We start from the raw sequence: 13,800 nt of genomic DNA, 5'->3' as shown, positions 1-13,800 counted from the left end.
TCTCTCAAATAAATAAAATATTAAAAAAAAAAAAGAATTTATCTCTGCAGAGTTTTGTCTTCCCTGTGTGTCTTCCTTGTGTGAATTTTGAACATAAGACTCGTTCTTTCCATGTTTCCTCCTCTCGTTTGGTTTTTTTCATATCCTTGAGACTCCTGTACTCCTTGAGACTTCTTCCCTGTCTATGTGAAAGACATGTTCAGTTTGTTTCCTATCCTAGATCAAATAGGAAATCTCTAAATCAAGATTCTAGACTAACTGATAGACCCCCTTAAAAAAAGAAACATTTCAGTTTTTTTCATGGCTCCATTCTTACGGGCTGCAAAAAAAAATACTTACCTTAGTCTGTTTGGGGAATGAGAAGCAGCTCTACCTTTTGCTCTAGCGAAGGAGATTTTTCACTGTAAGAACAAAAACTTCAAAATCCTACAAAATACTGATAAGTTTGATGACATTACAACATAAAATTATGTCAAAAATCTCTATAAAACAAAATTAAAAGAAAGTGCGAAAAATGTTAGCGACTGGTGTGATGAAAGGGCTCATGTTTATTATATACAAAGGGTTTTACAGATCAATAGGAAAAAGACCACCTGATAGAAAACCGGGCAGAGCTCACGAAGAGATACAAGAGGAGATGTAAATGATCAATAACATAAAAATATACTTCCTCTCATCATTAAACCCTTAGAAGGTAAGAAAATGCGAATGGATTAGGCAAAGATTCCTTTAAGAAGTGGTAATACCCAGCGCTGGCAGAGTGTGGAGGAACCGGCGGGCGCATGGTTGGTGGGGGGGGAATGGATAGACAGCTCACGATTGTGTGTCCGTGATCTTTGAATGTCTTATCACAAATGCATATGCTTAAAAGCAGCAATAAAAATAATGTTTCAGATTTGATTTTAAACACACTTGTGCACAGCACGTTCCAACAAATCAAACAACCCTGTTTAGACCTCACTTCTTGCGCTTACTGATTCTATCCTCAGGGGCAAACCAACTGACTTCTCAGCCTGTTGCCTCGGTTATAAACTCTGCGTAGCAATACCCCAGATAAGTTAGTGTGCAGGTAAATGAATAACATACGGAAATGAGCGGTCAGTGGTAAACACTCCATAAATAATAGCCACTCTTGTCATTGTCATCAAGGAATAAATGGTAATGTGTTATCACACTTGAAGCTGCCGTCAGTGAAGTGACACCTGGAGCTGCCTAAGCTCACATGGGGAACGTGCTCAGAGACAGAGCGCAGGAAAAAGCAGCTCATAGCAGTGTGCTCTCAGAGGATGTTACACTTTCCTGGAGAGAAAGGCAGGTTAGTAAGATGGAAAAGGAAGTATTCTGGCACTTTTCAGCCCACAGCCTTGAAGATAAGCTTCTAACGTTATATCCTGGTAGCGGTCAGGTTAGAGTGATGCTTCTGTGTAATCCCTGTTACCTGCAACCTGGCGCCGACTCGTGTTTTCATCATGAACCCCAGGCCTTGTTTCTGTCACCCCTTCATCATCTTAGTGCTTTCACTCCTCTGACCTGCATAGAAGATACTGGGAGAACTGAGGTTCTGATCCATTCCATGGATGTGGACGTGTAAATGAGCCTACGGTCCAGGTCTCTGAACCCAGATTGCTGCTAACTTAGGTGACCCTCCTCCCTTTCATACTTGGAGATAGCTCTTTTTTTTTTTTTTTAAAGATTGAATTTATTTATTTGACAGAGGGAGAGAAAGCACGAGCAGGGGGGAGCGGGAGAGGGAGAAGCAGGCTCTCCGCTGAGGCGGAGCCTGATGCGGGACTTGATCCCAGGACCCTGGGAGATAGCTTAACCATCTGAGCCACCCAGGCACCCTTGGAGATAGCTCTTGATAGAAAACGTGAGACTGGACCTCCTCCATCCTTGCTTTGTGACGTGATTGGTCTCTCAAAGTATTATTCCATTTCATTCTTTTCTTTTAGGTCACACTTGTTAATTCTGAATCTGCCAGATCATGCCTAGAACAGAAAGGAGAGTGGGGAGTTCAGTACCAGCTGAGTAAGAATTGCCACGGGTCTGTTCTGTTTTGTTTTGTTTTTTTAAAGCTTATTGATAATGCATTCTCCACAGTAGCTTTCCTAAGCATCATAGTTACCCATTTCTTTTTAAATCTGGCTAATTAGTTAATGTGTAGTGGGACTGTCTTTTTTTACTTTTTATTTTGAGATAACTATAAATATACATGCAGTTACAAGAAATAATAGAGATCCCATAAACCCCTTAGCCGAGTTTCCTCTGATGGAAACTTCTTGCTAAACTGTAGTTCCAGGGGCGCCTGGGTGGCTCAGTTGGTTAAGCGACTGCCTTCGGCTCAGGTCATGATCCTGGAGTCCCCGGATCGAGTCCCACTTCGGGCTCCCTGCTCGGCGGGGAGTCTGCTTTTCCCTCTGACCCTCTTCCCTCTCGTGCTCTCTATCTCTCATTCTCTCTCTCTCAAATAAATAAATAAAATCTTAAAAAAAAAATAAAAATAAAAATAAACTGTAGTTCCACACCACAACCAGGGTGCTGCTGCTGATACAGTTGAGCTACAGAACATTCCTATCACAAGGATCCCTCGTGTTGCCCTTCTATAGCCAAATCCATTTCCCTTCTGCTCCCCTCACCCTCTCTTCCTAATCTGTTCTCTTCTCCTGTGATTTTCGAGAATGTTATAGCCAAGGAGTCCTACAGTATGTGACCTTTGGGGATTGGCTTTTTTCACTCCGCAGAAAACACCCATCTTGCTGTGTACATGTATCAGGAGTTCATTTCTCCTTACTGGCTGTGTGGTTTCCTGTGGTGTGGGCATCCCACACTGCTTAACTGTTCACCCACTGAAGGACATCTGGGTTGTTTCTAATCTTTGACTCTTAGGAATAAAGCTGCTGGGGATGTCCACGCATAGGGTTCAGTGTGAACGTAAGTTTTCATTCTCTGGGATGAATGTCCATGAGCCCTGTTGCTGGGTGATATGGTCGTTGCATATTGATTTTTTAAGAAACTATTGTTTTCCAGAGTGGCTGCACCACTTCACCTTCTCCCCGGCCGTGTTTGAGCAGTCCAGTTCTTTGGCATCCTTGCCAGAATCTGCTGTTGCTGTTATTTTTTACTTTGGTCATCTTGATAGGTATATAATGAAATCTCAGTGTGGTTTTAATTTGCTTTTCCCCAGTCGCCAACAAGGTTGAAGGTCTTTCCAAGCCTTTATTCACCATCTGCATAGTCTTGGGGGTGGAATGTATCTTCAAGTCCATTGCCTATTGTCTAATTATATTTTTTTCCCTGTTGGATTTTGAGAATTCTTTATATATCCTGTATACCTGTCCTCTGTCAAAGGTTTGCAAAGGTTTCCAAATATTTTCTCCTGGTCTTTCGCTTATCTTTTCATCCTCTTAACAGGCTCTTTCACAGAACAAAAATTTTTAATTTTGATGAAATCCAACTTACCAGTTTCCCCTTTATGGATTGTACTTTTGATGTTCAGTATAAAAGCTCTATATCTAACCCTAGATCCCTAAGATTTTTCTCCCACTTTACCCCCAGAAGTTATAGTTTGGTGTTTACCTTTGAGTCCATGATTCATTTTGAATTAATTCTTATATAAGGTATGAAACTTTGGTGAAGTGCTTTTTTTGTTGTTTTTTGTCTACTGGGAGTCCGGTTGATCTAGCACCATTTGCTGAAAAGATTGTTCTTCCTCCACTGAATTGCTTTTGTGCCTTTGTCGACCATTAATTACGCATATTTATGTGGGTCTACTTCTGGGTTCTCAAGCTGTATCATTGGTCTGTATGTTTGTCCCTTCAAAAAGACCACACTGTCTTGAATACTGTACCTATTTGATACATCTTGAAATCAGACTGATTTGTCCCACTTTAATATTCTTTTTAAAAACTATTTTAGCTATTCTGGTTTCTTTGGCTTTACATTATACATTTGAGGATATTCCTATCTATATCTACAAAAAAATCTTGCGAGAATTTTGATAAGAATTTTGTCGAACCTATATATGGACTTGGGAAAAATTTATGTTTTTACTATGTTGAATTTTCCTAACCATAAATACAGTATATCTTTCTTTAGATATTCTTTGATTTCTTTCTTCAGCGTTTTAGTCTTCAACATACAAGTCCTATACATGTTTTGTTAGATTGACAACATATAATGTATTTCAGTATTTTAGGTGATTGTAAGTGGTATTTTATTTCTAACTTCACTGTCCACAAGTTCAAAGTTAGTATACAGAATTACAATTGACTTTTACATGTTTATCTTAGAGCCTCCCTGTGGTGTTGCCAAATTCGTTTGTTAGTTCTAGGAGTTTTTTGTAGATTCCTTGGGATGTTCTAGGTAACAACCATGTCATCTGGAAATAGGAACAGTTTTAGTTCTTTCTTTCCTTTCTGTATGCCTTTTATTTCCTTTCTCGTTTTATTGCACGAACTTGAACTTCCAGTACTATGTTCAGTCATGAGAGCGGGCCTCCTTGCCTTGTTCACAATCTTAGGAAGCATTCGCTCTTGATAACATTGAGTCTACTGTTAAGTATAATGCTGATCTGTGTGTGGTGGGCTGTTCTAAATGTTCTTTGTGGGAAAGGAGCAGTCTACTGATTCGATGCACCGTCTCCTTTAGAGGCAGTTCCCCTACTATATAGATGATTCAGGCCAAGTGGTTTGCTAGGGTAGAGTGGGAGAATGAAGACCTTAGAATTTGGAGTCAGAACATTCCGATTTAAATTTTGGCCCCCCCTACCTTCTAGCTAGATGGCCTGGGCAAATTACTCACACCTCTCAAAGCCCACTTCCTCGTCCACGAAAAAGGGAGAAAAGAGCGCCATCCTACTTCCTCCAAGAGCGCAGGTGTCCAGGGAAGTAGGGGCGTGTTCTTACAGCCCCTGCCAGGGGAGCCCTGTCCACACAGCGGGAGCTGGAAAATTGCCTTCACCCTGCCCTGCTGTGGCCCCACCCCAGCACGTTGATTTACTGATCTCTGTGGAAGATTTGACGACTTCTGATAGCTAGATCATTAGAATTTGCATTTGGAATCGTAAACTAAAAGATTAACTGCTCTGGGGATGTCTGGAGCGCAGACAGCCGAGTTCATTTCGCAGCTCAGCTCGTCCCCTCACCATCTGTGTCAGCTTGGGCAGACCATGTCACCCCCGAGTCCACGGTAAATGCCATCATCCGTGACATGGGAGTGAAGACAGAGCAACAGGCTCACAGGGCTGCTGTGGAGGTTAAATGAGTGAATTGGTGTCACGTTGTTGGCATGACATGTTAGCTGTGGTCATTACTATTGGTGACTATAACGGACACATACTTACTTGTGAATCACCTTTCTTAAAAAAAAATTGTTTGCTTTGCAGATTTTTAAAAAAATGGATTTGGCCAACCATGGACTTATTCTCCTGCAACAGTTAAACGCTCAGCGAGAGTTTGGTTTCCTGTGTGACTGCACGGTTGCCATCGGCGATGTGTACTTCAAGGCACACAAATCAGTTCTTGCTTCATTCTCCAATTACTTTAAGATGTTGTTTGTCCATCAGACCAGGTAACTAACGTGGTTGATAATAATCTAATGCCTGTAGACGCTGAACTTCATGGCCCTCTTCCCCTCCGAACCTGCTCTTAGCCCATCCAGACCATGGGGCTCCCCTCCTCTCCCTGGAACCCTAGGCCCCTGGGCTCCCAGTTTTCCCTCATGACCTCACCTGCCCCCTTTGCCCATCTTGGTCACTTCCACGGACCTTCGCGCCCCCAGCAGCCCCTCCACGCCCAGTACCCTGGCTAGGTGTCCCCCCCAACAGCAGGATGGGCAGTGGCCTCCTGAATCCCTTTCTCCCACTCCTCCAGCCCCAGCCCCCCGGACTCCCCGCACTCCTTTCCCTATTTGTATCTTTATCTGTCGGTCTAGTGAGAAGCTTGAGGGTATCAATTCCCCAGTTTCCTTCTTTTCTCTCTTAAAACATCTCAATCCCAGTATCTTGGCTTGATCTGTCCTTCCCATCTCGGAGGAAAGGACCCTCGATGTCTAAGGAAAAGTGATCTTCCTCCAACTCTCAGGCTGCAGATCCTACCTCTTACTCCTTGTTCTGTACTTTTCACTGCAGCCCCCCTCCCCCCCGCACCCGAGTCTGAAGGAGCCACGCTCCCCTGCCACCCTGACGGTGCTGCCTACCCCAGCTTCTCCTCTGTCTCACCTGAAGGTGTTCAGAGGGCGAGCCACAGCCTTGCTGGAGCTCCCTGCACTGCACCCCCCGACCCTGCCTCTCTGGTGGCCCTGTGGCCTGTGCTCCATCCCACTGAAATCACTTCTCAAAGGGCACCTCTTCATAGAAACCTCGGCTCTTCTCAGCCTCTGGCGTCCTTGTCAGCACTTGCTACCGCTTGCTTCCTCTTTTTAAGGGCCGTCATCTGCACTTTGATAATGCAGAACATTCCCTGTTTTCCTGCCCTCTGCGCGGGAGCCTTCGAGAGCCTGCCGAGTTTTGGTCTTGAGCTTTCCATGCTTCTTTCCATGTGCACTCTTCTGAGGGGGGCTCGTTTCTCCTGGATTTGACCTCCACTGGAAACCATAAGTTTACAGCTCTGGCCTTGACCTTTCTCTGTGTCCAGGACTCTGCTTCCCAAGGCTGCGAGGCTGGCTGCCCAAGCGGTAGAGTCGAGTATCTGCGTGTCTGAAGTGGAATTAGGCCTTCCCACGTCCTTCCCTCGCTTCCCTGTTCATGTCCAAGTAACCTGCACTTGAAATTGCTCTAAAACCCCACTCTCTCGGTCCCCAAATCATGTTTCTCTCACAGTCCCTTTTGCATTAGCTCTTTCCTCCCCTTCTTACTTCCTCCCATTTCCTAATCATTCCCGTCAGATGAATATTCCTAAACAGCGCTTTGATTGTATGACACCTTTGATCAGAAGCCTACTCCGTGGCGCTACTCCTTTGATCAGAAACCTAGAGGATATCCATTGCATGTCAACACAGCACACAGATCCCTGCTTCTCTTTCAAGGCCCCGCAGGCTGGCAGCCTGACCTCCACCCTGCTTGGCCACCCCGCCCCCCCGGCCCAGCCCCTGAGCCCACCTCCGCCCCCCCACCTCTTCCGTGACCCCTCCCCACAGTGATCCAAAGCCATCTCTTCCTTTCTCACATTTCACAGCAAGATCAGCACATTTTCCCTGTGTTGTTCTTGGTGGACTTATCTCCCCTCCTCATTTGTAAGTTTTCTGAGGGCAGAGACCGGGTTGGACCAAGCTTTGTGGACGCCCCAGTGTATAGGTCAGGTATTTGTACAAATTTAAGCCACTTGTTAAGTGTCTGGAGGAGCAGAATGGGTGAAGAAGAGGAATAATGGCCAGCCGAAGTTGCTTTGTCTTGCGACACTAAGGCTATTCCCTTTTACCTCATTGTCAGAGACTGACTTAGAAGTTTCAACACAATGAGTTAACCTGTCTTGAAAGGGGGAAGATTTTCATTTTGAGGAGTAAAAGAATAGTTTAATGAGTTTTAAATAGATGCAAGAAACTTAAGTGGAGAGCAGTTAAATGCCTTTGTAAAAAGGAAATGTGGTTATCTGTGTAGATCAGAGTCCCAAGTGTTACTGGGCTGGAGGCGGCACGCGCCATTTCTCTTTGAGACAAAGCAAATCAGGGCAAAAGCCAGAGGCAGGCTTTTCAACCAGCGCCTTTTTTGCAAGGCACTGTGAACTGCCACCTCATGATGCAAAAGGTGGGCTGAGACTACAATGTTTTCACACTTGGTTTAAGAGTGTTTTATTGTCTGTAGTACCACTAGATGTCTCTGTCTCGTGTGCAGCACCCCAAGTGGTTAAGCTTTAAATCTTGTAGGGCTGCAAACACAGAGCTCCCCAAACTGCAGAGAGGCAGGTTTGGCTCAGCACAACCTTCTGAATGAGGTGAACATTGTTTAAAATTAATTATTGCCCCAGTTCTTTAAGCCCTTCTTTGACTTTGAGATTCTAGCGAAGGAAAGATTAAAAATGCAAATTACTGCGAAAGTTTGTACAAAGGGCTTGTGCCGGTGCTGAAACCATATTTTTCCTGTACAAGTGTTGTCTCAAGCAGACACCTACAAATCAAAGCATGCAGGTGTAATTATCTTGTGGAGAGCTATGTCCTTCCAGAAGGGCTTGGAAATGACCAAAGTCCGGGGCCCATAGCGCGCAGAGAGGCCTAGCTGCCTGGGAGGGAAAGCAGTCAAGGATGGAAATTGCTGGAATGTGACCTAAGGAACTTTTTTAAATAACTTTTTTTAAAGTGTTTCTATGTGTATATGGGTGCATGTGTTCTTCTGCTTTAAGAAAAAAAATTGAAATCAAGATAATTGGTTTCTGGGAACCTCCCAGGGCCCTAGGCGCTGGCCTTAAATCCGAGAGACTCGAGACTCGCTGCCTCCCTTTCCCTGGTGGTTTCTCACCAGCCCCGTGGGCCCCTTCGGAATCCTTCTCCCTCCAGCCTGGTGGGGTCTCCCAGCCCCATTTATTCTTTGCCTTCGGAGATTGCACACAGTTCTATAAAACCTGAGCTCTGCTCAGTCACCACCCATCACTGGCAGGGGACAGAGGACAACCTGTACAATAACAAATGAGGGAAAATCATAAAACTTATGACAAAATTTTGTTGGGAAGGGGCCCTGCTTGGTACTTACCACTCACAGATGCTAAAAAACACAGCCCTCCTTGGGATTTTCGGCCCTTCTCTTCTCTTTCTGGGAGGCAGAGGGGGGCTCACTGTCCCTTCTGCCTAGAGGAACATTCCCTCCCAGCAGAACAAAGGTGCCCTGTAATCTCCTGGGAGTACTTCGTATCTCTGAAGGCCTGTGGTTTCCCAGTTCTCTGTTTTGGAGGTGATTGTTTACATGATTAAAGTATTCTTCACCACACATGATCCCTGAAGTTTTGTTTTGAATATTGAACTTCCCTAGAGCCCCTTAAATGCATTCTAGTGTACACAGAGTATTATTGGCACTCGCCCTGTGCTTGAAGGGAAGACCAACTGTAATTGCATTCCTGTTTAAAGGAATATAAAGAGAGGACTGTAAAAAGATTCCAAAGGAAGATGAGTGATCTGTCTTTTTAAAAAAATAGAGTCACAGAAGCTCTGTTCTTTCTGCCATCAAAGTGCTGCTAGTTTTTATGCATAATCTTTATTCTTTGACTTCCATACTTCGTAGGCAGACATTTTTCACATGATTATTTGTATGCAGTCATCTTGAAATATATACACATTGATGGCAAGACAGGAATTAGTCAAATCTGTTCTGTCACAAATGCTATTAAAGTCACTCTTTTAAAATACAGAATAAAATGTTAAATTTGGAAGAGCAAGGTATTACTTTTTTAGCATATCGGAAAATATTTATCGATAAGATAAACAGCTAAAGGAGACAAAAAGAGAATAGTAAGAAGTGATATAATCAAAAATGATTATAAATTCTAAGAACCTAATTAAATAATCCATTTTAAAAAATGATTATACATTCTAAAGGCATTCAAGGAAGCTGTCTTTGAAACTGCATTGTCTGTAGAATATACTCACTCAGTGGACGATAGCACATAACTCGTACTATATAGATACAATCATTGCTTTCTAATGATGCATTAGAATTTCTGTCATTAGTGATGGTTTAGGAAGAATTCTTTGGGACTTCTTGATTCAAGCTGCTTGATCAGAATGATGTTTCTGGAAAGAGGCAGACACTAGCGTCTAAAAGTTAGAAAATCAGCTGCTTTAGGTGCCTCAGATAAATCACTGGACTTTTGGGGATCTCAGTTTCCAGATCTGTCAAATGGGAACAATCCAGATCTGCCTTAACTACTACACAGGATCATTTTCATGCTCTAAACAATTTTGGTGTCATGGGTTTCGAATGAGACCGAGATTTAAATCCCTCTTAGGAACTCTGATACTGAGAGCAAGGCATGAATCTCTTTGAGCCTCAGTCCCTTATCTGTAAAATGAGAATTAATGGCAGTTTAATGAGATCATGGCTGTAAAGGCCAGCTGTAGTTCTGTTGATGGTGGTGGTATTTACATTTCGTAAGGAAGGGAGTTGTGCTGGAACCGCTTTTTAATACAGTCCTGCAATACTGGGAAGGTGATCTGACCCCATTTGACCTAGAATGTTCCTCCATACCTTCCTACAGGAGATAGATCAGAGAGTAGAGAGTTCAGAGCACCAACAGAATTAGGTTTTATTTTTCTCTTACTTTTGTCGTGTGGCTCTTAGCACTTGTTCATACTAGCCCAGCCGCCGCCGCCCCCCCCTCCCCGTATCATTTTACGAATGAAGAAGCTTTCTCATCAGGTAGATTGTTTGATTTGCCTTAAAAGATCTCCTGCTGAGCTCTGGATGGCATTGGATCAATAGAAAATCATAGACTTTTAGCGAAAGATCTGCCAGGTCAACGGTTCTTAACCATGACTGGGTCACAGGCCACCTTCAGACTGATAAGCAATAGATTCTCTGCACAAAACACAAAATTTTTTTTTATAGAACTCTTGCAGTTCTATCTAAAACTACAAGATGATAGAATTTCACGTAGACTATTAGGAGAAAAACTGCTTCAGGAGTCTAAGAGTTAAGGTGTCATATTTGCTTAACATGAACTTTTTCCTTCTCGGTCCTTGAAAATATATTTATTGTATCTCTCTGTTCTTAATACAGTTAAATTACATAGGTTCCAGTTATCTCCCCTGAGTATTCCATTTCACGAAACACTTAACAGTAAGAAACGGGAAATGCTCTTGTTTCATTTGCCCTTAAAAAGTGGCCCATTTTTTTCTTCAGCGGTCATGTTCTCATCGGAGACGTGGGTTGACATTTACTTACAGATTGTTCACTTGTTTCTTCCAGTGAGTGTGTCCGTTTGAAACCAACTGACATACAGCCAGATATTTTCAGCTATCTCTTACATTTGATGTACACTGGCAAGATGGCACCTCAACTGATTGATCCTGTTAGATTAGAACAGGGGATCAAGTTTCTGCACGCCTACCCGCTGATCCAGGAAGCCAGCCTGGCCAGCCAAGGAGCCTTTTCTCATCCCGACCAAGTCTTCCCCCTGGCCTCTTCCCTGTATGGCATTCAGATTGCAGATCACCAGTTGAGACAAGCCACCAAGCTTGCCTCCGCCCCTGAGAAGCTCGGGCGGGAACCCCGGCCACAGCCGCCCAGGATGAGCCAGGAGCAGGTGCCTGAGGCCTCCCAGCTCTCGCAGCTGACTTCAAACCTGGCCCAGGTGACTCGGACGCACCTGACTCCCTCGGACCCCCTGCAGACCTCGCTGTCTCCAGAACTCGTTTCCACTCCTGTGCCCCCCACTCCCGCTGGGGAGGAGGCCAATCTGGAAGCCTCTTCCTCGGACGAGCAGCCAGCACCCCTCACCATAGCCCACGTCAAGCCGAGCATCATGAAGAGGAACGGGAGCTTCCCGAAGTACTACGCCTGCCACCTGTGCGGCCGGCGCTTCACGCTGCGGAGCAGTTTGCGGGAACACCTCCAGATCCACACGGGGGTCCCGTTCACGGCCGGCCAGCCAGGAGAAAGCCGGGCGCCCCTGTCTCTTTGTAGCAACGCGGCCGACCTGGGGAAGGACGCCATGGAGGTGCCCGAGGCCGGGATGGTCAGTGACAGTGAGCTGCCGCACATCTCCGACTCCCCCATCATCGACGGGCAGCAGCACTCGGAGACGCCGCCGCCCTCCGACATCGCGGACATAGACAACCTGGAGCAGGCCGACCAAGAGCGCGAGGTCAAGCGGCGCAAGTACGAGTGCACCATCTGCGGCCGCAAGTTCATCCAGAAGAGCCACTGGCGGGAGCACATGTACATACACACCGGCAAGCCCTTCAAATGCAGCACGTGTGACAAGAGCTTTTGCAGGGCCAACCAGGCGGCCCGGCATGTGTGCCTCAATCAGAGCATCGACACCTACACCATGGTGGACAAACAGACCCTGGAGCTCTGCACGTTTGAGGAAGGCAGTCAGATGGACAACATGTTGGTCCAGACCAACAAACCCTACAAATGCAACTTGTGTGACAAAACGTTCTCGACTCCCAATGAGGTGGTTAAACATTCGTGCCAAAACCAGAACTCGGACGTTTTTGCCCTGGACGAGGGGCGGTCCATTCTCCTGGGCAGTGGGGACTCTGAAGTCACGGAACCTGACCACCCGGTGTTAGCTTCCATCAAAAAGGAACAGGAAACAGTGTTGTTAGACTGAATGTGACCTACCTTTTTAAAAACTGTCATTTTTACAGAGACTGTCTCCTCTCTCTTTCTCCGCCCTCCCCTCCCACCCCCCAGTTCAGAACCGTAGTTCTCCATGGCATGATACAAACAGGTCCCCGGCCCCTCTGTCCCTCCCACCCCCTCCCTGTCCCCAGCCCTTCCTCCGCAAAGGCTTTGTGCATTATAAACCTGGAACATACTTACTTCGAGTCAGGGGATATTGGAGAGGTAATGGTCAGTAGTACTTATAAGCTCAAATAGATTTTGAGACGTTTTAGATTATTTAAAAGCCTACTTGGAACTAATGAAGGGTATATAACAAAACAAAACAACTAGAATGCAATTTGGTAAGCGAAAATTATGACTTTCCCTGGGTAATAAGTCTTCCTTCTCAGAAAATGGCAGAAAATACAGCATGCTTCTTAAAGATACCGCTGGGCTCTGTACTATGCAAAATCTAGAAGGTGTGGGGAAACTTGAAACCCAAGCAAATGTTCTTAGTATTTTATCCTCCAGGTCTTATTTCAGAATGCATCCTTTGAGATTATGTCCAGTCAAGAAAAATCATTCGCTAAGAAATCTACTTGAACAAAACACAAAAGAGAAAAAGTAATAATGTGATGGCAATCTTAATTTTTGGATAAAACATGACAAAGCTGTGAGTTTGTGTGTTTGTAAGAGAAAACGTGTGGATATTTGCGATAAACAGGTGTATTAACGCACATGCCTTATCAAATTGCTGGCTTCTTTCAAAGTTGAACAAGAACAAAATTCTGTTTTAGTTTCTGATAAATCTGTTGGTTGTTTTTAAAATCAGATTTGAAAGTACTATTCTATAGATTGTCTTTCTGAATAGAAAACGACATGCCATTCCAGCAGCTGCCAGTGTTAAATTTGTTTTAGCACCGACCGGCTGCTTTAAATCAGTGTATGTATGCAGGAAAGTGCATCTCAGAGGGGAGGTTGTGAGCAGAGCATGTAGTAACTTTAATGACTTTAAATGTTAATGCTGATAGTTTACTGGCAAGATTCATTGAAGCATCCAAAATGGCAGAGAAAAATCAGGACAAAAAAACCTAATTGCTGTTTGGGGAAAAAACTTGATTTTGATGTTTCATCTCCACCTTTTTTTTTTCCCTTTTTCTTTAAACACCTGAAATTTTCCTCCATTGGCCTGAAAGCAGTAAAACGCATCCATTAATCTTTCCTTAGGCCAGTAACAGAATGGTCTGACAGGACAAAACAGGAGCCAGAAATAAGGACCGAAGGGAAAAGGGAAGTTAGCTGTGCTGTATGTATATGTTTAAAACTGAATATCCCGTCATCCTGTTTCATGTATAGTTGAGTTCTCAGATTTGTAAGTTTTTATACATACTTTCATTGAATAAACATTTAATTAAATGGGTATTTTATTGTATCTGCATATTACTCTGTCTCCCCAAAAAGATGCCAGGAGGGGGACGTGGTCTGAGGAGGCATCTCCTTGCTGTACCCCTCCTTCTGTCTGCAGAACTTCGGGCAGGCGGGTCCCC

The 13,800-nt window shown here is 44.4% G+C and overlaps 1 protein-coding gene across 2 annotated transcripts in view; it reads left to right on the top strand.

The window, feature by feature from the left end:
* Nucleotides 1–13,675, top strand: part of ZBTB2 (zinc finger and BTB domain containing 2) — a 25,335-nt gene extending 11,660 nt beyond the window's left edge. For both annotated transcript variants that reach the window (XM_025866332.2, XM_025866333.2), the window contains exons 2-3: nt 5,384–5,568; nt 10,889–13,675. In XM_025866332.2, coding sequence (XP_025722117.2) covers nt 5,384–5,568; nt 10,889–12,260 — 1,557 coding nt within the window. In that variant the 3' untranslated portion in view covers nt 12,261–13,675. The remainder of the gene's footprint in view (nt 1–5,383; nt 5,569–10,888) is intronic.
* The last annotated feature ends 125 nt before the right edge of the window (nt 13,676–13,800 follow it).

The sequence above is a fragment of the Callorhinus ursinus genome, unplaced genomic scaffold (assembly GCF_003265705.2).
Source record: "Callorhinus ursinus isolate GAN/ISIS: 27379988/994484 unplaced genomic scaffold, GSC_fseal_2.0 scaffold6, whole genome shotgun sequence".
In the NCBI taxonomy this organism is placed as follows: domain Eukaryota; kingdom Metazoa; phylum Chordata; class Mammalia; order Carnivora; family Otariidae; genus Callorhinus; species Callorhinus ursinus.
Note: the sequence above shows the minus strand (reverse complement) of the source record. Positions and strands in the feature narration are given on the sequence as shown.